Source organism: Podarcis bocagei (assembly GCF_964188305.1).
Source record: "Podarcis bocagei genome assembly, chromosome: 1".
NCBI lineage: Eukaryota > Metazoa > Chordata > Lepidosauria > Squamata > Lacertidae > Podarcis > Podarcis bocagei.
Window position 1 is genome coordinate 130922875 of NC_138125.1, and position 26485 is coordinate 130949359.

Consider the following 26485-nt stretch of genomic DNA (forward strand, 5'->3'; position numbering starts at 1 on the left):
TTTTTTTGAAGCTGTAGACAGGTATGTCCATTGGTGCCAAACGTAAATAATTTGATTTGCTCTGAAGCAAAGCACCCCATAATAGTCTACTGCCTCACCCTGTGCTGTTGATTATAAGCAGCTTTCACCATATTTTTCACTCCATAAGGCGCACTGGACCATAGGGCGCACCTAGTTTTTTTGGGGGGGGGAATCAAGAAAAAAAATCTTATCCCCCCCCCCAGCCCCAAAGAGCAAAGAAGCCAAGGCAGCGAGTGGGATCCATCCTGCTGGCTGTCTTGGCTTCCTCTTTAGCCGTGTGCAACCTCTCCAGCCGGGAAAGCTTTGCGCAGCCATCCCCAAGCGAGAGCAGCGCTCCGTCTCACTGTTCTGGCTTCGGGGACAGCCTTTGAAGCCTCCGCAGGGCAGCGGGGTGCCTTCACCCCACTGCCCTGCGGAGGCTTTGCGCAGCTAACCCCAAGCTAGAACAGCGAGACGGAGCGCTGCGCAGCGCTCCGTCTCCTTGTTCTGGCTTTGGGCTTAGCTGCGCAGCCTGCATTCGCTCTATAGGACGCACACACATTTCCCCTTAATTTTTGGAGGGGGGAAGTGCGTCCTATAGAGCGAAAAATACGGTATATGTATTTGCTTACTTTTCTATCAAGGGTTTATTCTTTTGCTTGAAATGCAGCAGTAAAACTGATCAGTCATTAACGAATTATGTCCTTTTTCTGTCTGCCAGCTCTTTATGTTCCAGCTTCTGCGAGCCTTGGCTTTCATCCATGAACACCGCATCCTTCACCGGGACCTGAAACCTCAGAACCTCCTCCTCAGTTGCCTTGGAGAGCTTAAGCTAGCTGATTTTGGTAAGCCATCATAGTCAGACTGCTGGACAATATCCAGACCTTCTGGCAAAGGCCAGCTTTCCCATCTTTATGAATCCCACATTGACAGGGGGTTTTTTTTGCTTTCACTGATCTTTTGGAGGAGCACATTGCTGTACAATGTCTTTTGTCATCATCCCTCTCCTACGTATAACATAAAATAAACAAAGAATTTAGAAAATATCCCTGGTGAAACCAATTGACTTCAAATGAGAATTCTCTCCAGCTCCATAGGGAACGCATGCCTGCCAACAGTTGAAAATTAAAAGTAAGGGGCAGAGATCCATAGTTCATTGGCAGGGCATATTGTACAGCCGTCAGCATTGCATTCAATACTAAGGTTAAAAATTGCCTTTTTGTATGTATGGAATAGCCCTCAGTGAAAACAGTTGACTGCACACAGACATGACACATCTTGTGTGTGTGGCTGGGGAAACCCAGCCAGATGGGCGGGGTACAAATAATAAATTATTATTATTATTATTGTTTCATTTATTGCAATTATTTATTTCATTGGCATCTGTTTGGCTACATTTTCATAGCTGGCCTTGTATCTTGGGTTTCCATCTTTGCACAGGGACGAGTACGTTTCTTGAGAGGGCATTAATGTAAAATCTACACTTGCAGGAAAGTAGCATAAAATAAATGTAATAAATTTAGCTCCCTAACTAATAAGAGTTAAATGAGTCTGCTGCTCCATGTACAGAGGCCCTTGGGCTCTTTGTACTGCTGTGGCAATTATGTACACTTTAAGGCCCCTTCATGTAATGTCCTTGTCTATTAAAATGGCTCAGAGACATCCAGAATGTTCAAACTGGACTTCCGGAGGCGGCGCGAAACAGCAATGGCGGTCCTCTTCGGTCTCTGAAGAGGGGCTCCGCAGAAAAGGGTCGTCTGCTGCGGCACAGCGACGACCCACTAAGAAAAACCACGGGCAGAGCGAGCCCGTGGCCGTGGGACTCGGCGGGCACCTGGAGCGACCCCCAAAACGAAGAAGCGTGGAGGGGAAACGGTGCTGTGAGTTCATCGCTCTTTCTGCGGGAGTGAAGCCGCGCGGCTGCTGCTGATGAGCGCTGACCTTTCTTCTTGAAACATCAGACTCCAAATTACTTACTCGTGAGTAAGGATTATTTTCTTTGGAATTATAAATTTGAAATTCGGCTGAAAGCGGGGGACGAAAAACAGGAAGTCCGTCTCCCGGCAGTGCTTAAAGCTCAAAGGCAAAGAAATTGACAAGCGGGAAGCAATTTAAAAGGACTTTAAATTTGGAACTATCGTGCGTTGGAATTGGCATATAAAAGAGAAAGGCAAGTTTCCTTTTTTTCTATTTATTGTATTGGATTTTAATTGGGACTCTCCTCCCTTTTGTGGATTATAAAAATTAAAGATTCCAAATATCGGACTGACAGGAGAAAAGAGAACTATCATTGCGGAAACTGTATCTAAAGTAGAATTGTTACAGTTGAGCGTTACTGGAAGATACAATCAAAGAACTGCAACTTGCACCTCCTGTATGAGACTTTGTGGCAATTTGGGAAGTGCTCTGTAAGTTAAAAAAAGTTTGAAGGACTATTGTTGAAACGTTCGGGACTGCAGGGGCTTTAATGGCGGATTAACTTCTTTCTTTCCTTTCTGAACTGTAACAACACTCCCCCTAGTGGAACTTTGGATTTATAAGTGCCTGGGAACAAACTTTATTTTGACTCTCTGCTGCTTTATTGTTTACATTTGGGAACTGTCTTTCCCATGGGACAATATATAAGTTGACCTTGACTCATAGACAGGTGTGGAATGAGTGGCCCACCGAAAACAAGATCTGCAAAAACGAAAGCAAGGCAAGCTCAATTTGTGCAAACAACTTTGACTACTCAGACACGCAGATCATCTGTCCCAACTATACTGGGAATACAAGGAAAGGAAGCTGAACAGCCAACAACAGAGGATATGGCTGCAGGAGGATCTGATACCTTCTTAAAAGAAATGCTAGAACAATTTGCAATTTTAAACAAGAAGGTGGATGATCAAACAGCAAAAATTGACCTAGCCACATCCTCTATTACAAAATTGTCTGAACAAGTTGCACAGCATACACAAGTAATTGGGAACCTTAAAGAAGCCACGGCTGAGAATCGGAAATTGGCCGAGGCAGCCAATTTGAAGGCAGATCAAGCAAATCAGAAAGTTGAGGCTATAAAAGGGGAGGTGAGGCCACTCCACAAGCATATTAGTGACCAGCAGGCCTACCTGTCTATGGTGGAATTGAGAAATCGGGAAAATAATTTGAGACTAAGATTTATCCCAGAGCTTGAGAAAGAAGATTTGATTGGCTATCTGACAGCAGAATTTTCCAAGTTCTGGGGTATAGAAGTAGACAAAGACTTTAAAATAATAACTGCGTTTAGATTGGGAAGAGTGGCAAGGAAGGACAGGCCCAGAGACTGTCTGATTATTCTGAGATCTAAACAGGAGAGAGACAAAATATTAGACCTCCATTTCAAGAAATCACTTGACATTCAGGATAAAAGAGCGGAAATCTACAAAGATATTCCAAAACAACTTTTGGACCTTAGAACCGTATATACTGACTTGGCAAGACTACTTAGAGGCAACGGGATTCCTTACAGGTGGGAGTTTCCCCAAGGTTTATCTTTCAACTACAAAGGAAAGAAAGTTAAAATCAAAACAACAGAGGACAACCAGAAGTTCCTGCACGACCACGGTGAGGATTTGCAGAAGGGAATCGCAGTTCTTTGGCCACAGCCACAGTTTGGAATAGAACCAACACCGTCCCCCTCGGGCCTGGACGAAAAGAAGGACACCCCATAAAGAGGAAGGACAGATTGACTCAGGATGTCTCTGCAGCTGTATAGTTGGAACATTCATGGAGCAAATTCCCCGGAGAAAAGAAGAAGGATCTTTCATATTTTGAAAAAAGAACAATTGGACATTATCTGCTTGCAGGAAACGCATGTGACCAGACTCCACAGGAAAGTGTTAATTAATAAAAGACTAGGCCAAGAATTTATTTCATCAGACAAAGTTAAAAAGAGAGGAGTGGTGATCTATGCAAAGGAGAACTTGTCACCGAAATTTTTGTTTAAAGATGAGCAAGGAAGAATTTTGGCAATCGAAATACAAACTCAAGGAGAAAAATTTTTGATATTAGGAATTTATGCACCAAATGAGGGGAAATCGGAATTTTATAAGAAGCTACATGAGACATTGCTGGACTATCTGGATTATTCCAACATCATCATGATGGGCGACATGAATGGGGTGGTCTATACCTATATGGATAAGTCACAAAATCAAAATCTAACCAAAGACGGCAGACTACCAAAAACTTTTTTTGAACTAACCGACAATATGGATTTGATTGACATTTGGAGGACAAGAAACCCCCTAGGTAAAGAAGGAACATTCTTTTCTGAGGCTCACCTGTCATGGACAAGAATCGACCAAATATGGACAACTAGAGGGCTGGCACCTAAGACTAGAAGAGTGGAAATCTGCCCAAAGACTTGCTCCGACCATAACGCGATGAAAATGGAATTGAGACTTACTCCGGCCGGTTCTTTTAGATGGAAAATGAATGACACCCTACTAAGAGATCAAGAGACTGTAAAGAAGGCCCAAAAAACCTTGAAGGACTATTTTGAAATTAACTTGAACACCTCGGTGGAAAAGAGAACAATCTGGGACGCAAGTAAAGCTGTAATGAGAGGGTTTCTGATACAACAGAATACGATCAAGAAAAAACTTTGGAATGGAAAAAAGGACAAGATATTAGAGAAGATAAGAGATGGAGAGAAAAAATTGAGATTAAAACCAAAATCAAAAGAGATTTTAAGAGAAATCAAATTTCATCAAACACAATATATGAAATTGATAAATCAAGAAGTGGAATGGAAAATTAAACAAATGAAACAAAGATCATTTGAATCGGCAAACAAATGTGGGAAACTGCTAGCATGGCAGTTGAAAAAGAGACAAAAATTGAACTTTGTTACCAACTTGGAAGTTGAAGGGAGAAACATTCAGAAACCAGACGAAATTAGAAAGTGTTTCCAGAAATATTTTAAAAAACTGTATAAGCAAGGGCCCGAGGAAGTATTAGAGATGGATCAATTTTTGAAAGTTAACGGCTTATCAAAGTTATCTCAGGAGAAGAGATCAATCTTGAACTACAGAATAACACAACAGGAAATCGAGGGTGCCATTCAGAATATGCAATTAGGCAAATCTCCAGGCCCAGACGGACTTACCTCCAAGTATTATAAGATACTGAAAGACTACTTGATTCAACCATTAATGGAGGTTTGCAATCAGATTATGGAGGGAGGGAGGGCACCGGAAATGTGGAAAGAAGCTTTCATTACATTGATACCCAAATTGGAAACTGAGAAGACTCAGCTTAAGAACTACCGTCCCATCTCACTCCTAAATGTGGATTATAAAATATTTGCGGACATCTTGGCAAATAGACTTAAAAAGGTATTAAATGAAGTAATTCACAAGGACCAGGCAGGCTTTCTCCCAGGTAGACATTTGTGTGACAATATTAGGAACATCATTGATATTTTGGAACTGTTGCAAACTAATATTAACACTAAAGCAGTGTTAATTTTTATTGATGCGGAGAAGGCCTTTGACAATATTTCCTGGAAGTTCATGAAGAAAAATTTGGAAGGGATGGGAGTGGGACGGGGGTTCGAAAATGGTTTAGAAGCAATTTACTCAGAACAAAAAGCTAAGTTGATAGTGAACAATGTGGTGACAGAAGAGTTTAAAATTGAAAAAGGAACACGACAGGGGTGCCCTCTCTCCCCCTTACTATTTATCTCAGTCCTGGAGGTGCTTTTGAATATGATTAGGGAGGACCGGCTGGTCCAGGGTGTGCGGGTCGGAGCGAAACAATACAAACTGAAAGCTTTTGCAGATGATTTGGTTTTAACACTACAGGAGCCAGAATCTAGTACAAAAAGAGTTTTAGAATTGATTCATGATTTTGGTCGGGTGGCGGGTTTTAAGTTGAACAAACAAAAAACCAAAGTTTTGGGAAAGAACTTGACTCCCTTAGAAACAGATGGGTTTCAGAAGGAAACAGAGTTAAATGTGGTTAAAAAAGTGAAATACCTGTGGGTCAACTTGTCTTCCAAAAATTTGAACTTATTTAAAGACAACTATGAAAAATGTTGGTCAGAGGTAAAAAAAGACTTAGAAACTTGGTCAAGACTGAAACTTTCCTTGTTGGGCCGAATAGCAGCTATAAAAATGAATGTTTTGCCAAAGATGTTGTTTTTGTTTCAAACTCTACAGATCGTGGACAGAGTGGACTGTTTTGGAAAGTGGCAGAAGGATATTTCGAAGTTTGTTTGGCAGGGCAAAAAGCCCCGAATAAAGTTTAAAATATTAACTGATGCAAAAGAAAGAGGGGGGTTTGCCCTGCCAGACTTAAGGTTATATTATGAAGCTGCAGCCTTCTGCTGGATGAAAGATTGGTTGCTTTTAGAGAACACGGATGTCCTAGATCTGGAAGGGTTTAACAATTCGTTAGGATGGCATGCATATTTGTGGTACGACAAGGTAAAGACTCATAAAATGTTTAAAAACCATATTGTCAGAAAAGCAATATTTATGGTCTGGACAAAATATAAAGACTTACTAGAAAGTAAGACCCCGAGGTGGCTATCACCAGTGGAGGCTAAGGCTCGAAAAAAAACCAATATGGAGGCCGGCTGGCTGAAATATGGGGAAATAATAGAAAAAATTGGAGACAATTGGAGGTTACAGAGCTATGAAAAACTAAAAAATAAGGTGCAAGATTGGTTTCATTATGCTCAAATTCAAGAGGTCTTTAAGTTGGATAAAAAAGCAGGATTCCAGGTGGAAAAATCGAAACTAGAGACAGAACTGTTAGAACCTAAGACTAAGGTACTTTCGAGAATGTATAACTTGCTGCTTAAATGGAACACTCAGGATGAGACAGTCAAATCAGCCATGATAAAATGGGCTCAGGACATTGGGTACAACATTATGTTCGAAGACTGGGAAAGGTTATGGACCACCGGTATGAAATTTACGGCATGTAATGCCTTGAAAGAAAATATTATGAAAATGATATATAGGTGGTACATGACCCCAGTCAAGCTGGCTAAGATATATCATTTGTCTGATAACAAATGTTGGAAATGTAAGGAGGCTGAAGGGACATTCTTTCACCTTTGGTGGACTTGTCCCAAAGTGAAGGCCTTCTGGGAAATGATTTACAATGAGTTAAAAAAGGTGTTTAAGTACACCTTCCCTAAGAAACCAGAGGCCTTTCTCCTGGGCATTGTCGGCCAAAAGGTGTTAAAGAAGGATAGAACGTTTTTTATGTATGCAACTACAGCAGCAAGAATTCTTATTGCAAAATATTGGAAGACTCAAGATTTACCCACACTGGAAGAGTGGCAAACGCAATTGATGGACTACATGGAATTGGCTGAGATGACTGCCAGGATCCGAGATTTGGGAGAAGAAGCAATGGAGGAGGACTGGAAAAAATTTAAGGATTATCTGCAAAAATTTTATAAGTTATATGAATTATAAGAATTCGCATGATTTGGAAAGGTTAGCTCTTGCAATGAGAGTGGATGATATATGAAATTAAGCAATATTAATGAAAGGTCCAATGTTTAAATGTTTAAAATAACATTATATTGGTTTTTGGAGTAAATTAATTAAGTAATTTAAACTTAAAAAGCAATTAGCTGAAAGTATAAAAGAAACGCATGAAACAAGGTTATAATTTGCTGATATTTTTATTGTTGGGAATGCACGGTGAGGGAGATGTGGGGAAGTCCGGTAGAAGACTGAAAAGAAGTTTTGAAATGATTCATCTTTCTTTCTTTTCTTTTCTTGATGTTCTTATGTCTTTGTATATCTGACTGTGTATTTTTATATGGAAAAAATGCAATAAAAAATGTTATAAAAACAAACAAACAGAATGTTCAAACTGAACCATAACATTGGGCACTTAAACTCCCGGTAATGAACCAATTAAGTGGCAGCACTTGGAAATAATCTAGTTTAATGCCCATGAAGCTACTGGGGGAAATTATCTTAAATCCAAGTGCTTTGACGTAAGATGAATTGAGGAGTTGGGGTTGGCTGCTCACTTTATATTGACACTAGTGGGAAGTGCCCACTGCTGCCCAGGATTTTGTAGACCCCCCCAAAAAACCCCAGTGATTTCAAAATAGATGTTATAATTTGTAAGCTTGGACCCATCATGCTAACAATTGGGTGAAGTCACACCAAAGTCATGTTTTGGTTCGCCATTTTAATTCAAAATGGTGCCTTGTATCCAAATGTTGATGAAGGCTGCTGCCCCCATTTTGGGAACCCTTTGGCGATGATATCTCAAGAGGCGGCTGAACGCCTAGTGATCAAACAGATAAACCACTTTCTTTCCAAAATACACAGTGGATGAGTTAGCTGTCGGAGCCTCTGTACAACCGAGCTGAAATGGCTCTCCTCCTCGTCGTATCTTTGGAATCCATCTAGGCTCTCCTCCGATGGTGATTAATGACTTAAACCTTTGAATGAGGCTTCAGGCACGCTCCCCATTACGCAGAGTACCCAGACAGCAGAAGGAGCCAGAAATATGTGCTACATTGCTGCTTTTATTTCTAACTATGCCAACAAAGGTCCTTATAATAAAAGCTATGATTTTCCCAGTAGTGATGTAGGGAAGTGAGAGCTGGACCATAAAGAAGGCTGATCGCCGAAGAATTGATGCTTTTGAATTATGGTGCTGGAGGAGACTCTTGAGAGTCCCATGGACTGCAAGAAGATCAAACTGATCCATTCTTAAGTAAATCAGCCCTGAGTGCTCACTGGAAGGACAGATCCTGAAGCTGAGACTCCAATACTTTGGCCACCTCATGAGAAGAGAAGACTCCCTGGAAAAGACCCTGATGTTGGGAAAGATGGAGAGCACAAGGAGAAGGGGACGACAGAGGACGAGATGGTTGGACAGTGTTCTCGAAGCTACCAGCATGAGTTTGACCAAACTGCGGGAGGCAGTGGAAGACAGAAGTGCCTGGCGTGCTCTGGTCCATGGGGTCACGAAGAGTCAGACACGACTAAACAAGAACAACAATGCAGGACAGAAAAGAACATGCGTCTGCTCTCTGTGAGAGACAGAGAACAACAGGGAACAAAAGAAACAGGAAACCAGTAACTTCAACATCCGTCTCCCGTGAGACTTCCAATGGTCTGGAATGTCAACAGAGTCTTGTGACTCCAAAAACTGCACAATGTCATAACAGAAATCTAACATCCTCCCCCTTTCTGTGAACACCACTGGGCAGTGTGTCAGTACAATCTCAGTACAAACCCAGTTTCTGTACATAGGTACAGTGTTGATCCCTTGGAACAAGCTTGGACAATAAATCAGCAGGAATTAGGCTTATGCTCAAACTTGCTGCAGAGGAGAATCTGCAGGTTTCTCATCACGATGTGAATACAGTGTTGACATCAGCCAATAAGTATAAGATACTGAGAGTTTAGATATTTGGGCTTCTAGATTATTCAGAAACTGAAAAGCCACCAAAAAGTGGCTGCATGTTCAAGGCCTTGCATGGCTATCTATACGAGAAACTCATTTGATATTATTCACATCAAAAAGATGCGAAATAATAGTAATGGGTTGGTGTTGCAGTTAATTGTAAAGGAAAACTTCATAAAGGCTAAAATCCTAATCCTGTCTATTAAGAAGTAACAAAGTGTTGTAGTTGTTTTTTAATTTACTGGGGCTTATCTCCAGGTAGGAATGCAGGAGAAATTTGGCTCTATTTGCATTTAAAGGCTAACCTACCTAATTTTCACTTTCTGAAAAAATGTGTGAACCGAAACAGTTATCCTTTATAATTCGCATTTCTCTGAATTTTGCAATGCAATTCTCCCACTAAGTGATGTCCACAAAAAGGCATGTACTGGGGTAAAGTATGCATTAAATGTATATATGAGTGAAAATAACATACAGAAATGCATTGCATTAGAGAAAATCGCACTATTAAATGTGTATATTAGGCAAAACTACATGGTAAAACATTAGAAGTTAGTACTAAATTGCTGATGAATGATTTTTCAAAAATTCTGCAAGCTGATGTGGAACTGATTTTGAAATTTGAATAGTTAGAAACTGAGAGAAACCAAAATTGACGGGATTGCATATCATTTAGGATTGCAGCCTAACCTTGATAGAAATGGCCGTGATATTTATGCTATAGAGAGTGGATTGGAATTATAATTTCATGCATGGTTTTAAAGGACTTGTTTCTTGGCAGGTCTTGCTCGTGCCAAGTCCCTTCCCAGTCAAACATACTGTGCTGAAGTGGTGACATTGGGGTACCGACCTCCTGATGTGCTGCTGGGAGCCACTGACTATTCTGCTGATGTGGATATCTGGTGAGAGCCAGCTGTGGAGATGCTATAAATCATGTTGAGCGTAGCAATCTTCCCCTTTCAAGCATATACAGAACGTTGGCAGGGTGCAATAAGAGACTTTTTGAGACCATCATTAAAAATCACTTGAACTTCATAAAAATTAGGGATGCGGGTGGCGCTGTGGGTTAAACCACAGAGCCTAGGATTTGCCAATCAGAAGGTTGGCGGTTCGAATCCCCGCGACGGGGTGAGCTCCCGTTGCTTGGTCCCTGCTCCTGCCAACCTAGCAGTTCAAAAGCATATCAAAGTGCAAGTAGATAAATAGGTACCACTCCGGCGGAAAGGTAAACGGCGTTTCCGTGCACTGCTCTGGTTCACCAGAAGCGGCTTAGTCATGCTGGCCACATGACCCGGAAGCTGTACGCTGGCTCCCTCGGCCAATAAAGTGAGATGAGTGTTGCAACCCCAGAGTCAGTCATGACTGGACCTAATGATGGTCAGGGGTCCCTTTACCTTTACCTTTACATAAAAAGTAAATTTGCAAGCATAATAAAAGGAAGAGCTTTTCTCGACTTTCAAGGCTGACACAGAAGTGGGGTTTGTGGGACCTAGATCCCTACCCCCAAGCCAACTGATACCACCAATTTCTAGACTTGAATTGGACTTGAGCCCCTATCAGAATAGATACGGAGATTCTTCCCTCTTTCTTACTGAGACAGGTCCAGAAGAACGTAGAAGCAGAAGTGAGATATTTTACCATGCCCTTGTGTTCGTGGTGAGGAGCACCACACATGCCAATACTCATTCCATCTCAGCATGGTAAATGCACACCTGACAGGATGCTGAGAGGAGTTTTTATCTCTCTTCAACTAATATATAAAGTCCCTTTAAGCAATGATGGCAGGAGGGCTAGACATTACATCCACTTCAAGGCAATGACACATATGTCCGATCCACATAGCATTTTATTTCTGAATTATTTTTGACATTGCTGCTGCTTTTCTTCTTGTGAGGCAAAGAGAGAGACAAACTTAACATACTTGAAACAGTGCAGGTGATCACTTCTGTTCATGATTAGTTCCTGTCCATTTTAGTTATTTAAGACCTGCCAGTGCTATTTTTTCTAGGAAAAGAGGTGTGGGGACTCACCATTAACACCTTGTTCTGTTATACAGTGGTGCCCCGCAAGACGAATGCCTCGCAAGACAGAAAACTCACTAGACGAAAGAGTTTTCCGTTTTGGAGGTGCTTCGCAAAACGAATCTCCTATGGGCTTGCTTCGCAAGACGAAAATGTCTTGCGAGTTCCTGCTGGTTTTTTTCCCTTCCCCCCCTTTTTTCTAAGCCGCTAAGCCGCTTATCAGCTGATCCAATAAGCCGATAAGCCGCTAAAAGCCTCTAATAGTGCTAATAGCGCTAATCCGTCAATGAATGGGCTTGCTTCGCAAGACGAAAAAACCGCTAGACGAAGAGAATCACAGAACGGATTCTTTTCGTCTTGCGAGGCACCACTGTAATGGCACCTGAGAGGTGCCAGAAACTGAGTTTCAGCAAGTTCTGGCTGAAAAAAAGCCCTGTAATTATTATCTGTATTTTACTTTACTTTACTTTATACCCCGCCCATCTGACCAGGTTGCTCCAGCCACTCTGGGCAGCTTCCAACACATATGAAAACATAATAAAACATTAAACATTAAAAACTCCCGATACAGGGCTGCCTTCAGGTGTCTTCTAGAAGTTGTATAGCTATTTATCTCCTTGACCTCTGATGCCAGGTTCTTTCTTGCATTATGCTCACTGAGTGGGAGCCATTGCAGAGTAGCTCCTGCCCAGGTCACCACTGAAACGTGATACAGCCGGGGGCATATGGGAGAAACCTGTACCACAGCCTAGGCCAGTGCCATCCCAGAAACTGGGATGCGTGAAGGAGGTGTCATTTTCTGGACTGACACCACCCCCTCCCTATTCCCGGAAGCTGCTCATATACCATATTTTTCGCTCCATAAGACACACTTTTTTCCTCCTAAAAAGTAAGGGGAAATGTCTGTGAGTCTTATGGAGCGAATGTGTGGTCCATCGCTGGCTCCCTTTCTGGCCTCGCCCCCTTGCCCAGGCCTCCATTGTTGAATGTTCTGCAGATGGAGGCTGGTTTTCCCCCCAGTGACATGTGACTGCCTGATTAGATTATCTGTCTGGAAACTAGGCTACATTATTACATGAGCCCTGTTCCACAGCATTTGATATTTTCATTTCCATACATTCATTCGAAATAAGATGGGTTTGGGTTTATGAAGCAATTCTATACAGTGGTGCCCCGCAAGACGAATGTCTCGCAAGACGGAAAACTCGCTAGACGAAAGAGTTTTCCGTTTTGGAGCTGCTTCGCAAAACGAATTTCCTATGGGCTTGCTTCGCAAGACGACAATGTCTTGCGAGTTCCTGCTGGTTTTTCCCCCTTCCCCCCCCTTTCCTAAGCCGCTAAGCCGCTTATCAGCTGATCCAATCAGCAGATAAGCCGCTAAAAGCCGCTAATAGCGCTAATCCGCTAATCCGTCAATGGGCTTGCTTCGCAAGATGAAAAAACCGCTAGACGAAGAGAATCACAGAACGGATTCTTTTCGTCTTGCGAGGCACCACTGTATCCTCCCACCACACTGACAAAGAATTCTACAAAACAGTAGCTAATATCTGGAATCACTGTTCAGTGTTGGACATCATATTTGCTGAATATACAAAGCTTCCCAGCTTGTCTTTCATCGTACAAAGTCTGGTACCTCGCTTCATTTAAAGATTTTCATAGACTTTGAGACTAAAGATTTCATTTTGTACTTGTTATGGTTTGAAGGAATTCTATAAAGATTGTCTATTGCGTATGTACATGGTCATCGTGTTGACTAGACATTGCTGATGGAAACTGTAGAAAGGGCTCCTTTTCCTTTCCTAAAGAAGCTGCAGAACTGTGCATTGAACCCCATAAAAACAGGATTTCCCCCCTTTGCAAAGTAAGCTCAACAACTTTGAGCTGATCCTCAAAAAATGGGGCTTTCCCCCTTTGCAAAAGAAGCTGCACAACTTTGAGCTGATCCTGAAAAAAACCAGGGCTTTTCCCCTTTGCAAAAGAAGGTGCAAAACTGTGAGCTGATCCCCCCAAAAACGGGGCTTTCCCACTTTCCCCCTCTAAAAACTAGGTGCGTCTTATGGAGCGAAAAATACAGGTACAGTGGTACCTCGGGTTAAGTACTTAATTCGTTCCGGAGGTCCGTTCTTAACCTGAAACTGTTATTAACCTGAAGCACCACTTTAGCTAATGGGGCCTCCTGCTGCTGCCACACTGCCGGAGCACAATTTCTGTTCTCATCCTGAAACAAAGCTCTTAACCCAAGGTACTATTTCTGGGTTAGCGGAGTCTGTAACCTGAAGCATATGTAACCCGAGGTACCACTGTAACTATAAAGAGAACTGGGTTGGTTTTTTCCTGGGAGGAAATAGTACCCGAGGTACTATTTCTGGGTTAGCAGAGTCTGTAACCTGAAGCGCATGTAACCTGAAGCATATGTAACCCGAGGTACCACTGTAGTTGCATTGCACCTGTCTCCCTCCTGCCCGCCCCAATGACCAATATAGCAGCTTTGCAGAAGTGATTCGGATTAGGAGCACAATGTGGTGCATGTGTTGGGAGCAGGGAAGAGCTGATCACCCTATTGAGCAATCCTATTTAACAACTGTCTTTAATTGGGAGAGCCATTGATTGTCCAAATCAGGCCAGAGGGTTTGATGTTTTGGGAAAACACTTTTTACTTTGAATAGAAAATGTAACTGAGGACGTAGTGCATGTGGTTTTCTTCCACCTCGATCTGGACTTAGGCATATTTATCTGTGTATTTAATATCCGCAGTGTGAGACTGAGTGAGTGAAGAGAATGTATACCTTTTCTCCAGGGGTGCAGGCTGCATATTTGCTGAGATGCTTCAGGGTCAGCCTCTGTTTCCAGGGGTTTGCAACACCTTTGAACAGTTGGAGAAGATCTGGGTGGTAAGTATAATGATACATCTGGGAAACTGGAACAAAGATCATTAGCATCTCAAAAGGGTCAGCTTCTATCCGTCTATCTATCTAGTCCCAATGATGGATGCAACAGAAATAAGGCAATTTGATTGAAAGTCTCACTCACTCCCAGTGTGTTAAGTTTGGGGTTGTAGCCAATAGGCTGGTCTATATTTGGCAATTTCCCCACAAACACTAAGATAAATCAAAGTGACTTCCCTTTGATGCCTCTCTTATCTCATCAAAAATTTAAAGCCAATTAAACGGATAGCAGGTTGAAGGAGGCACACAAAAATGGAGTTGCTGCACTTTCTGCTCCCTCTTGTATTTCTTTGTGTCGTGTAAAACAGCCTTCTTGTGTGTGTGTGTTTTGGGAGTTGTTTTGGGAAGATTATCCAAAGCTGCAGCCCTATGTTGGGAACAGGAACAGTGCTTTTTTGTGATGGTACTCAATGGTATGGCGTACCGCAGGCATAGGCAAACTCGGCCCTCCAAATGTTTTGGGACTACAGCTCCCATCATCCCTAGCTCACAGGACCAGTGGTCAGGGATGATGGGAGTTGTAGTCCTAAAACATCTGGAGGGCCGAGTTTGCCTATGCTTGGTGTAAATGCTCAGAAGAAACTGATACGATAAATATTAATTTTAAAAATCCTTAGCATTTTCTAAGCCAACTCTTCAAAGTATTGGTCTGAATCACAAGTTTTGAATCAGTTTGAGCTTTGTTTGTCAATTTGTTCAAGTTTGGAACCACAAATTTGCTACAAAGGGGAAGGGGGATATCTATACATTTGGAATTGTTGGTTTTTTGTGAACTTGAAATTTCAAAAGAAACCAGTCGAAAAGAAAAAGTGTGACAGGATGAATATTCATTTCATTATTAGCATTTTCTGATGCTTTTAAAACAGCTATGTAGCTGCTCCAATTGCAAAGGCAAATAAGGATTCAGAAGTATTGATCACTCAGCCAGTAACAAAAAGCTTGCTTTGGTGGGGAGGACGTATCACATTTTCATTGGCACAGATTTGTTTGCTTGCGGGCAGAATCCTAAGGTGGACTCAGACCACCTCATCAAGATACAGCGTACTTGAGGCCCAGAATGTCTTTGAATTGTGCCCCGGATGGGTTTTTTGAACACCTGTCAGAAGATTCGTTTGCTATCTATTCCTTTTCATCTCAAAGCAGCAGGGATCTCCATCGCAGCCAGTGTACGGCTTCGGAATGCCTATCATTTGGGGGGAGCTACTACCATCAGGAGTCACTCATCAATGCAATCCTGGTCTCTAGGGGAGCACCTTGGGTGTAAAAAAAAGACTGTACCATGATCCTGACTGCTGCTGATATATTTGAAATGGCACCTGTCTTTGCAGTCGCTAAAGCACATTTGTATTCCTAGCTACATCCTCGTAAGAAAACCTTGCTGGGCACCCTTTTCCAGGAGCAAAACTGAGACTAGAATCTAGTCTGCATACATGTATTTGGAAAAGACATTGGGTGTGTGCTGAGTTGTTCTTTTGTTTCTGGTTTGTCTCTTGCTTTATGCAGGTACTGGGAGTCCCAACCGAAGGAACATGGCCAGGGGTTTCAAAGCTTCCCCTTTATAAGCCAGGTATGATCTCTCTTCAGATGGCAAATATGCCACAAATGCTATTTGAAGCGGCTTTTCATATGAGCAAAATCCATGGTTGCATCCTGAAGGTAAAGGTAAAGGGACCCCTGACTGTTAGGTCCAGTCGTGACCGACTCTGGGGTTGCGGCGCTCATCTCGCTTTACTGGCCGAGGGAGCTGGTGTACAGCTTCCGGGTCATGTGGCCAGCATGACCAAGCCACTTCTGGCGAACCAGAGCAGTGCACGGAAACACCGTTTACCTTCCCGCCGGAGCGGTACCTATTTATCTACTTGCACTTTGACGTGCTTTCGAACTGCCAGGTTGGCAGGAGCAGGGACCGAGCAACGGGAGCTCACCCCGTCACGGGGATTCGAACCGCCGACCTTCTGATCAGCAAGTCCTAGGCTCTGTGGTTTAACCCACAGCGCCACCCACGTCCCACAATCCTGAAGGTAGCAACACTTTTAAGAGCTTTTGGCTCATCCATAAAACAGTTCAGTGTTAAACAAGAACCAGAGAAAGATTGATAATACTATGACATTCATCACTTCATACCTTCCATTCATAACGCTATGGAAGGTATAGGCTTTCTCCCTTCTGGCTATTCTCTTTGGTTATAATAATACAATAATAATAATTTATTATTTGTATCCCCGCCCAGCTGGCTGAGTTTCCCCAGCCACTCTGGGTGGCTTCCCCCAAAGATTAAAAATACATTAATATGTCACACATTAAAAACTTCCCTGAACAGGGCTGCCTTCAGATGTCTTCTAAATGTTAGGCAGTTGTTAATCTCTTTGACATCTGATGGGAGGGCGTTCCACAGGGCAGGCACCACTACCGAGAAGGCCCTCTGCCTGGTTCCCTGGTTGCCCTCTCTTTTCTGTAATAATAATAAAAAATAGTACCCCACCCATCTGACTGGGCTGCCCTAGCCACTGTGGGCGGCTTCCAGCATATTCTACATTATTTCCTTTCTCTCTTATGCTCCTGGTTTCCTCTGTCCCTCTACTTAATCATGTATTTTACTCTCTTTTTCTCTGCTTCCCTTTTCTAAGGTTTCTACTTCTGTCCCCTCCTTGGACTCCTCTCTGGCCCAGTTCCCCCTTTCTCCTCCCCTACATTTCTGGGCTCCCCAGGCGTCTTCTGCCATTCCTTATTTAAACACCCTTTCCCTCAAAAGCCCCTTTGCTGTTTGACGGAAGCCTCCTTCTTGGGCTTTCCTCTGCCTCTCAGTCACTTTGTTACCTTCCTGCAGGAATTCGCACTCAGGGCTCCATTCCCCCCCCCCCCAAAAAAAATGCTGAGGATGAGGGTGCTTGGAAAAGTGGTATTATACCGACAAAAATAGAGTGGCTTGCCAAATTATTGCAGTACTACAATATATCCAAAACAATGGGATAAATTGGAAGGTTCTCAAAAGAGAAGATAGACAGGGACTGGAAGGTGTTTAAAGGATACTTGCAAAGCCATATCGAAAAATCAGAACTCCTATTAGAATAAACAAGTTCCGTTTTAAATACTGAAATACTAAATAAGATGGATAACAATGTGTAATAGAAAAAGAAGCATGAAATTAGGTTAAAGGTGTGTGAAAGAAAGTAATAGAAGTGGAAAGAAATTGCAATTGAGTAGACTGGAAGTCTAACACAAAGGTGGGGTGAAGGGTGGTGGACGGTGATGGGAAAAGGAATTATCTGTGGGATTGAGTGTAGGTATGTTTGAACATTTTTAAGGATTGTATGAAATGTAAGTTTGTATGCCTGTATATTTGCAATATGTGTGTATTAATGCTGAATTGTTTTAACAATAAAAACTTTTTTTAAAAAAAGAAAGAAAAAGGAATTGTAGCTCTGAGAGGGGGAAACAGCCATTTCCCAGGTGATTAAAAGGTGTTTAAAATGTGCTCTGCGCATGGGCGTAGCCAGGATTTTTGTTGGGGGGGGCAGAACCTCAGTTTGCTATGTATTTTTATTGATTTTTTAATTTAAGGGGGCAGCGGCCCCTCCCTGCCCCCCCGGCTATGCCCATGGCCCTGCGTATGCAGCCTTCTGAAGCTCACCTCTACTCTTCGTTCCGTCTTTCTTTTTTCCACTCGGCATGGCAGGCCTTCGGGTGCATTGCCACATGGTGGCAGTGTGGGACAGCACAGGCTAGGGAAATCTGTAGGTGGGGGGGCACCAGCAGGATACGTGCCATCTGCCCCTTCCGTCAGCCATGCAGCCATTGTGCTAGACACTGTACATGTGCATCAAATACACAGAGTCCTTCCTCTGCAGAGTCTGCAAGAGGTGGCAACAGGTGGAGGCCACAGATTGAATAGTGACATGATCTCTGATCAGCCTAAAGAGATCCCTGTGTATGCTAATCATGTTGGCTTGTCAAATTTGAAATACGCTGGCTGATATTATATTTTGGCTTTGGTGCTATAAAACAGATTGTGGCTATACAGTGGTAAAGGTAAAGGTAAAGGGACCCCTGACCGTTAGGGCCAGTTGTGGCCGACTCGGGGGTTGCGGCGCTCATCTCGCTTTATTGGCCGAGGGAGCCAGCGTACAGCTTTTGGGTCATGTGGCCAGCATGACTAAGCCGCTTCTGGCGAACCAGAGCAGTGCACGGAAACGCCGTTTACCTTCCCGCTGGAGCGGTACCTATTTATCTACTTGCACTTTGACGTGCTTTCGAACTGCTAGGTTGGCAGGAGCAGGGACCGAGCAACGGGAGCTCACCCCGTAGCGAGGATTCGAACCGCTGACCTTCTGATTGGCAATTCCTAGGCTCTGTGGTTTAAACCACAGAGCCACCCGCGTCCCTATAAAGTGGTACCCTTGGTTTAAGAACAGTCCGGTTTAAGAACGATTCAGTTTACAAACTCCGCAAAATCGCAAATAGTGTCCTGGTTTGAGAACTTTACTTCGGTCTAAGAATGTAATCCGAATGGTGGAAGGGCACTGGCAGCGGGAGGCCTCATTAGGGAAAGCACGCCTCGGTTTAAGAATGGGTTCGGTTTGAGAATGGACTTCCGGAACGGATTAAGTTCGTGAACTGAGGTATCACTGTATTGTTCAGTTTTTCTTGAGATGGGTCGGAGGGTCCCCTCTGCCTTTCTGTCTCTGATTTTGATGTGGGCAAGGCAAGAAGTGTGTGTGAGAGAATGTGAGCGAGAGAGAGAGAGAGAGCGTGCGCATGCACAGCCACACATGTGATTTATAAAGCAAGTTTCTTTTATTCCCATGCAGACTGGGTGAGACTTCTGTGTCCTGAACTTCAAAGGGCCAGTTGTCTCTTATTTTGATGTGGGCAGATTGAGAAGTGCGCTTTGAAAAGAAGGCTCCCCCCCACCTCCCGGTTTTCCTTCCCTTCCCCCCTCCTCTTTTTTTGTTTAATGTTTTCTCGTGGGATATCTTTCAGAGCACTATACCCAGGTGCCAGAGAGGGCTGGGGTTGGGAAATGATCAACACCAATTCTCTACCTCTCAGCAGGATCATTCTTTTGGAAATATATATATATATCTAAAAGTGAAATATTTAAAAGCCTGAAATGTGAAATCCATCCATCTGCGTGTTAGCTGGTGTACCTCTTGCTCGCACTTGGAGTGATGAGGAGGGAGCTGTTTGAAAACCAGGAGTAGCAAGAATTGTGATGGGATGGGGGGGGGGAGAGAGAGAATGCTTTCAGCCAGAGGTTTGCAGGTTTAGCAGAGCATAGTAACATCTCTTCAAAGAAGTGGGTGTTGTTCTGTGACTTGCTCCAAACTGCCCTTTCTCTGGCTCCAGTGCTCGAAAACTAAACCTCTTCTTATTTTCACATGCTAGCCGTGATTGGCTAAACAATAACCCAAACTTGCATTGTAAAGGTCTGGAATTTTTCACACAATTAGCCGAGTCTCATTAATCAAACTGGCGTGAAATGAGAATGTGTCGCCTTCCTCTGCAGACGTAAGGGTCGGGTGTCCCATCTTCCCCACATAATAACCGGGGGGGGGGGGTGCGAAGGGCAAGTAAGTTTGCTAGCAGGGGTAGCTGTACTTACTCCAGCGAAGTACTTTAAAACAAAATTGGAGAAGAGGCACATTCTGACATTGGGACGAGAGAGCAGATCACTACAAAAGAACTAAGGAACATTTTTTTTCTTTTTGTTAAGCGAAATATTCACCAGTGGTGGATAGTCATTGCTCATATTTGTTGGTGCTTTTAAGAGAGACCTTGATGAGTTCTATAGATGGGAATGATCTAAATGTCTGAATAACAAGCTTTTTAAAAGACCACAAAATCTTGTGAGTCTGAGAGGCATGAGCTGGGTTGCTGATTTTTTATTTTTTTTAATATAGCAGAATAATACAGTTCTGGAAAGCAAGTGAAAGCAATTCATTTCTGACTTCAGTGTGTTTTTATACAGACATGGCATAAACCTACCCAGACATCTGGGTAGGGAATTTTTTTTTTCTCCCAAGCCATACAACCAGGAAAAAAGCAAAGGGAAAATGTGTGTTGTTGTTTTTTGGAATGTCAAATAAAACACCGTACATTCCAATTGTTCTGAAACGATGTAGAAAGGAGGAGGAAACTTTTAAAAAGCCAAGAAAAACCACAGATAGGAAGGAAAGCCCTCTGATGGGATAGAGGGAATGGGTCAGGTTCATCAGTTGTCAGATGCTACATAAAATGAGGTTGGGGCCATGGGCTGCCCACCTGTGTTGTAGGTGCACAGGTGAGTGGACAGGTGAGAGTTGTTATATGATGGAGATGCAGGTCCTCCCCATCCTCACTAATACACAGAGGTAGAAGCTTGTGAATTAGACACAACAAGGTGATCCCATGGGACCTTTGTTGTTGTGTTGTTTAGTCGTAGTCGTGTCTGACTCTTCGTGACCCCATGGACCAGAGCACGCCAGGCACTCCTGTCTTCCACTGCCTCCCGCAGTTTGGTCAAACTCATGCTGGTAGCTTCAAGAACACTATCCAACCATCTCATCCTCTGTCGTCCCCTTCTCCTTGTGCCCTCCATCTTTCCCAACATCAGGGTCTTTTCCAGGGAGTCTTCTCTTCTCATGAGGTGGCCAAAGTATTGGAGCCTCAGCTTCAGGATCTGTCCTTCCAGTGAGCACTCAGGGCTGATTTACTTAAGAATGGATCAGTTTGATCTTTTTGCAGTCGATGGGACTCTCAAGAGTCTCCTCCAGCACCACAATTCAAAAGCATTAATTCTTCGGCGATCAGCCTTCTTTATGGTCCAGCTCTCACTTCCATACATCACTACTGGGAAAACCATAGCTTTAACTATACGGACCTTTGTTGGCAAGGTGATGTCTCTGCTTTTTAAGATGCTGTCTAATGCCTAATTCATGCCTAATTCAGGGCAACATGTCCACTACTCCCATCATATGAAGGCTTTGCCGGTTTGATGAATGTATAAATCTGCCCAGGCAGTGAGTATCAATCATGGTTTAATTAGCCTGCATCTCCTGCGTTCCAGAGCAACGTTATCAATAGAGTTCCTTGACAGCTGCCTTGCAAAATAGTTATTTCACATTGAAGTGTACACTTACGTGCTGTGTTCACAGTATGGAGAACATTACGCTCCAAAGGCTACTGAGAACAAAGAGTCTGCCTAGCAAGAGCAATATAAATGCACGATTTAAGATTGGCTTCTCTGCTTTCACCCCTACTGTTCTCAATTAGTCACCACTTGATACTCTCAAGCTATCGTCCCTTTTTACGTGGTGGTTGGCACATTTACACAAGATCAACTGCTGCTCGGTGTTAACCTGACCTGGGCTATAAAACGCCGTAAGACCAAGTGAATCATTGACAGAGATGCTTCCAAATTCACTGGTTTTAAGTTCGTTTCCTGAGACACATGGCAGATACAGCGTTACACTTTTGCTCACACAAAAAGGAACTGAGCACAGCCCCCGCACTGAAATCAACACAGCGTCACACTGGCAAAACCTGCCAGTTTTCCTTCCTCCTTTGATTGGTTGGGGAGATCCATACATTTAAAGCACATCCACTGCACGTTGTGTGAAGTAGTTCCGCAGGCATTTCGGGGGATTTATATATAAAATTTGGAGTGTATGTGGTGTTAGGAGAGGAGGAGTAGCACCTCTGGTGGAGGGACACATTGTGCTCCTTCTGGGGTAGTTTGTCCACCTTTGTGTCTGGAGGCGGTTGGAGGATGGATGGCGGCTAACAGATTGAGGTTGAATCCTGACAAGACAGAAGTACTGTTTTGGGGGGACAGGAGGTGGGTGGGTGTGGAGGACTTCCTGGTCCTGAATGGGGTAACTGTGCCCCTGAAGGACCAGGTGCGCAGCCTGGGAGTCATTCTGGACTCACAGCTGTCTGTGGAGGCGCAGGTTAATTCTGTGTCCAGGGTGGCTGTCTACCAGCTCCATCTGGTATGCAGGCTGAGACCCTATCTGCCTGCAGACTGTCTCACCAGAGTGGTGCATGCTCTGGTTATCTCTCGCTTGGACTACTGCAATGCACTCTATGTGGGGCTACCTTTGAAGGTGACCCGGAAACTACAATTAATCCAGAATGCGGCAGCTAGACTGGTGACTGGGAGCGGCCGCTGAGACCATATAACACCGGTCTTGAAAGGCCTACACTAGCTCCCAGTACGTTTCCAAGCACAATTCAAAGTGTTAGTGCTGACCTTTAAAGCCCTAAATGGCCTCGGTCCAGTATACCTGAAGGAGCGTCTCCACCCCCATCGTTCTGCCCAGATGCTGAGGTCCAGCTCCGAGTGCCTTCTGGTGGTTCCCTCACTGCGAGAAGCCAAGTTACAGGGAACCAAGCAGAGGGCCTTCTTGGTAGTGGTGCCCGCCCTGTGGAACGCCCTCCCACCAGATGTCAAAGAGAAAAATAACTACCAAACCTTTAGAAGACATCTAATGGCAGCCCTGTTTAGGGAAGCGTTTAATAGGTTATTGTATTTTAGTGTTTTGTTGGAAGCCGCCCAAAGTGGCTGGGGGGACCCAGCCAGATGGGTGGGGTATAAATAATAAATTATTATTATTATTATTATTATTAGTCCCCCCCCTGCACTCGGCTCTCACCTGTGGCTCTTAGAAGCTGTCAGCATGTGACAGTAGCCACAGCCCAGGAACAACTTCAACTGGCCAGCTAAACCAGGTGAGGGTAGCCAACGGGTCTCAAACCCTCAGTGGGTTAGGGACTTCTCCTGTATGCAAAGACAGGCTCTGGCGTGAAAAGATCCCTCCGGCGCCCCCCCCCCCCGGTAACTCCAAAACAAGGGAAGGGGCAGTGGAAAATGTCCTCTGCCTCCCCCACCGCCCCAATCCCCGACGTGGCACTCCCATTTCTTTAAGAACTTGCCATAGTTTGCTGTGGTCGACACAGTCAAAGCCTTTTGCATAGTCAATGAAGCAGAAGTAGATGTCTTTCTGGAAAGCGTGTTCTCCTTCATGGAGAGCACGTGTTGCGGTGGGGGCCACCAGGACACTCCAAAGTTGGGGGGCGGGCTAATTGATCGTTGGCCACTGATACGATTGGGGCTTCCCTTGTTGTTGGGAAGAAGTTAATGTTGCCATTTTTTGATTGACAGCCAGAAATAGTAAAACTCCTTGCACGAGGCTAGGGCTTCCTCTTTTTGCCCGTGCATCAGATTGCCCGTCCCCCCCTCCCTAGAATTAGGGTTGTTCGCTTGACCTTGCTATGCCTGTCATGGGGTCGTCTGCTCTTGGGGCAGGGGCCTGGTAGGAATTTTGTCCATCTGGCTGATTGGCTGGGGTCATTTGGTTTTTGCCTACTGCGTAGCAAATCGTCACAACTTGTAAGGTTCGCGGTTAGGCATTGGTCTATGGTTTGGTTGGTTGAGGGGCATGGATTGGCTGTGCCTGCCCCTCTAATGTTACTGCTGCAAGGGATTCCGTTAAAGGAATACAGGGGCTCACTATTGCTTGTCCACTCTGTCAAGGGGGCTCGGGCCATAGCAATGAGCTCCTGGTTGCATTTGGGGAGGGCTGAGGGCAGGTTCCCTGCTCTGCGTAACCCCCAAGTGTATTCCCCCATTCTGACTTTCGCATCGTGCGGAATGTCAGTCTGTCCCCCATGGTGGGGGCAGATAGTCGCAACCAATGCCTACGCAACCACTCACAAATTTGTATTTTAATAATGTTGTGGCCAAAATTATGCCAAAAATCTTAAACAAAAACTTCTGTGTGATGTGTGAGTTATTGGGGTGGACCTGGGGACCTCGACACGCAACTCTCTAGCTTTCTCCATAATCCAGCGCATGTTTGCAATTTGGTCTCTGGTTCCTCTGCCTACCTGCTGCTAATGCTTTAGCAAGAGTTTTGCCTTGTGCCTGTTCATTTGGTTGGGCTGTCTTATTTTGCTGCTTCCAGGGAGGAAGTTGTAAACTCTTTTAATACAATGCTACCCCCCACCCCCACCCCACATCCCATGCTGGGTGAGCTTAAATCCTCGCATTAATCCACTGCTGTGTTTGTTTCACCATGCTGAAAAGCAAGACATGTAAATCCTCTCTCAATTCCGCTTGTGCACCTAAAGGCCAGCAGCCTGATCTTTTTCTAGATATGTTAGAATGAGGCAGTTGGACTCTAGATACATCCTGAGTTCAAGGATAGGAAAGGATTAGGGATGACGGGACAGCTCTAGCCAAAATGAAATTGCTTCCTGCTGCGTTGAGGGGTTTGGGGGGTCACTTAGTTTAAAACTTGCATCACACTGAAACCTGCATCCCCACAGGGGACTGCCTTGCCTCTAAGCACTGCTTTTTCCATTTTTAATCAATGTGGCAGCACATTCATTTTTAATTTTATTTTCTTGGTCTTTTCCCCCCAGAACCATTGCATATACTGTACGTTCTAGAAGCAAGGGTCACCCATACAAAAAAAAAAAAAACACAAAAAAAACAAACACACAAAAAAAGGATGTAATCTGGTTCTGGGGTATGATGAAGCTTCATAGACCTGGTCAGTGTCTCATGTGAATCACTTGGGTGCGCTCTCTCTCTCTCTCTCTCTCTCTCTCTCTCCCATGTGGAATGCCGGAGAACTTCTTGGCAGTTGAATGAATGAATGAATGAATAAGGAAGAGGTCACTGAAGGTAGAAGGTAGAAAGTTTTTGGAAATTGGAAACTATAATCATAGTTACTTGAGCAGAGCTAAAGTGGTCCTTCCCCATTTCACTATCCCATTCACAGGCGGCAAAAATGTCACCAGTTTCTTTGGTGTAGGAGATGTGTGAAGGCAGAATTTACTGGTAGTAATTCCTCCTCCTCCTCCTCCTCCTCCTCCTCCTCCTGAATTCAACTGATTGCCAAAATCCTACAATTTATTGATGTCTAGGATTTAGGAGGGCTCCCCCCCAATCTATTACATTATTATCGGTTCATATAAAGGTAAAGGGACCCCTGACCATTAGGTCCAGTCACGACCGACTCTGGGGTTGTGGCGCTCATCTCGCTTTATTGGCCGAGGGAGCCGGCATACAGCTTCCAGGTCATGTGGCCAGCATGACAAAGCTGCTCCTGGCGAACCAGAGCAGCACACGGAAACGCCGTTTACCTTCCCGCCGGAGCGGTACCTATTTATCTACTTGCACTTTGATGTGCTTTTGAACTGCTAGGTTGGCAGGAGCAGGGACCAAACAATGGGAGCTCACCCCATCGCGGGGATTTGAACCGCCGACCTTCTGATCGGCAAGTCCTAGGCTCTGTGGTTTAACCCACAACGCCACCCGCGTCCCTACTGATTACCATAGAGGACACTATTTCCCCACCTCAGAATCACCCCTTGGAATGATGCAACATGATCGGGCCCAGTGTCAACATCTGACATAGGGGTCACCCAGACTTCCTTTTCACCTGTGTTTTTAGGCACGCGTCCAAACTTTAATGCTATGCGTCCTATTGTAGGTGTTTTGTTTTGGCGCTTCCCTCGGGAAAGCCCATGTTTTATCATTGAATTATAGCAAATGGCAGTCGGGTTTTCTGCAGATTGACATTTGCTCCAATTGAGCGGTAAAACGTGGGATTCCCCAGGTAAAGCGCTGGGACAAAAAACCTTTTTGGTCAAGGAGCTTCAAAGATGTGGAACCTGTGCCTGGAAAGCATGATGCAAGATGAAGTATAGATGTGTGTTTGTGTTGAGCTGGGTGGCTGCAGCTGCCACCATCTTCCCCCACTCCCATGCCTGTAGGCCTCACGCCCAACGTAGTGACACTGAACCAATAATAAGAATAATAATAATTTATTATTTGTACCCCGCCCATCTGGCTGGGTTTCCCCAGCCACTCTGGGCGGCTTCCAACAAAGATGAAAAATACACTAAAATGTCACATATTAAAAACTTCCCTGAACAGGGCTGCCTTCAGATGTCTTCTGAATGTCAGGTAGTTGTTTATCGCTTTGACATCTGATGGGAGGCGTTCCACAGGGCGGGCGCCACTACCGAGAAGGCCCTCTGCCTGGTTCCCTGTAACTTGGCCTCTTGCAGTGAGGGAACCGCCAGAAGGCCCTCGGAGCTGGACCTCAGTGT

The 26485-nt window shown here is 44.2% G+C and overlaps 1 protein-coding gene and 1 long non-coding RNA gene across 2 annotated transcripts in view; one reads left to right on the forward strand and one right to left on the reverse strand.

Annotated features, from left to right (window-relative positions):
* CDK15 (cyclin dependent kinase 15) overlaps positions 1-26485 on the forward strand; it is a 65475-nt gene that overhangs the window by 12903 nt on the left and 26087 nt on the right. The window contains 4 exon segments of the mRNA XM_081181146.1: positions 722-845; positions 10199-10319; positions 14236-14329; positions 15887-15950. Coding sequence (XP_081037272.1) covers positions 722-845; positions 10199-10319; positions 14236-14329; positions 15887-15950 — 403 coding nt within the window.
* LOC308581894 overlaps positions 1-26485 on the reverse strand; it is a 60957-nt gene that overhangs the window by 7080 nt on the left and 27392 nt on the right. The window lies entirely within an intron of this gene.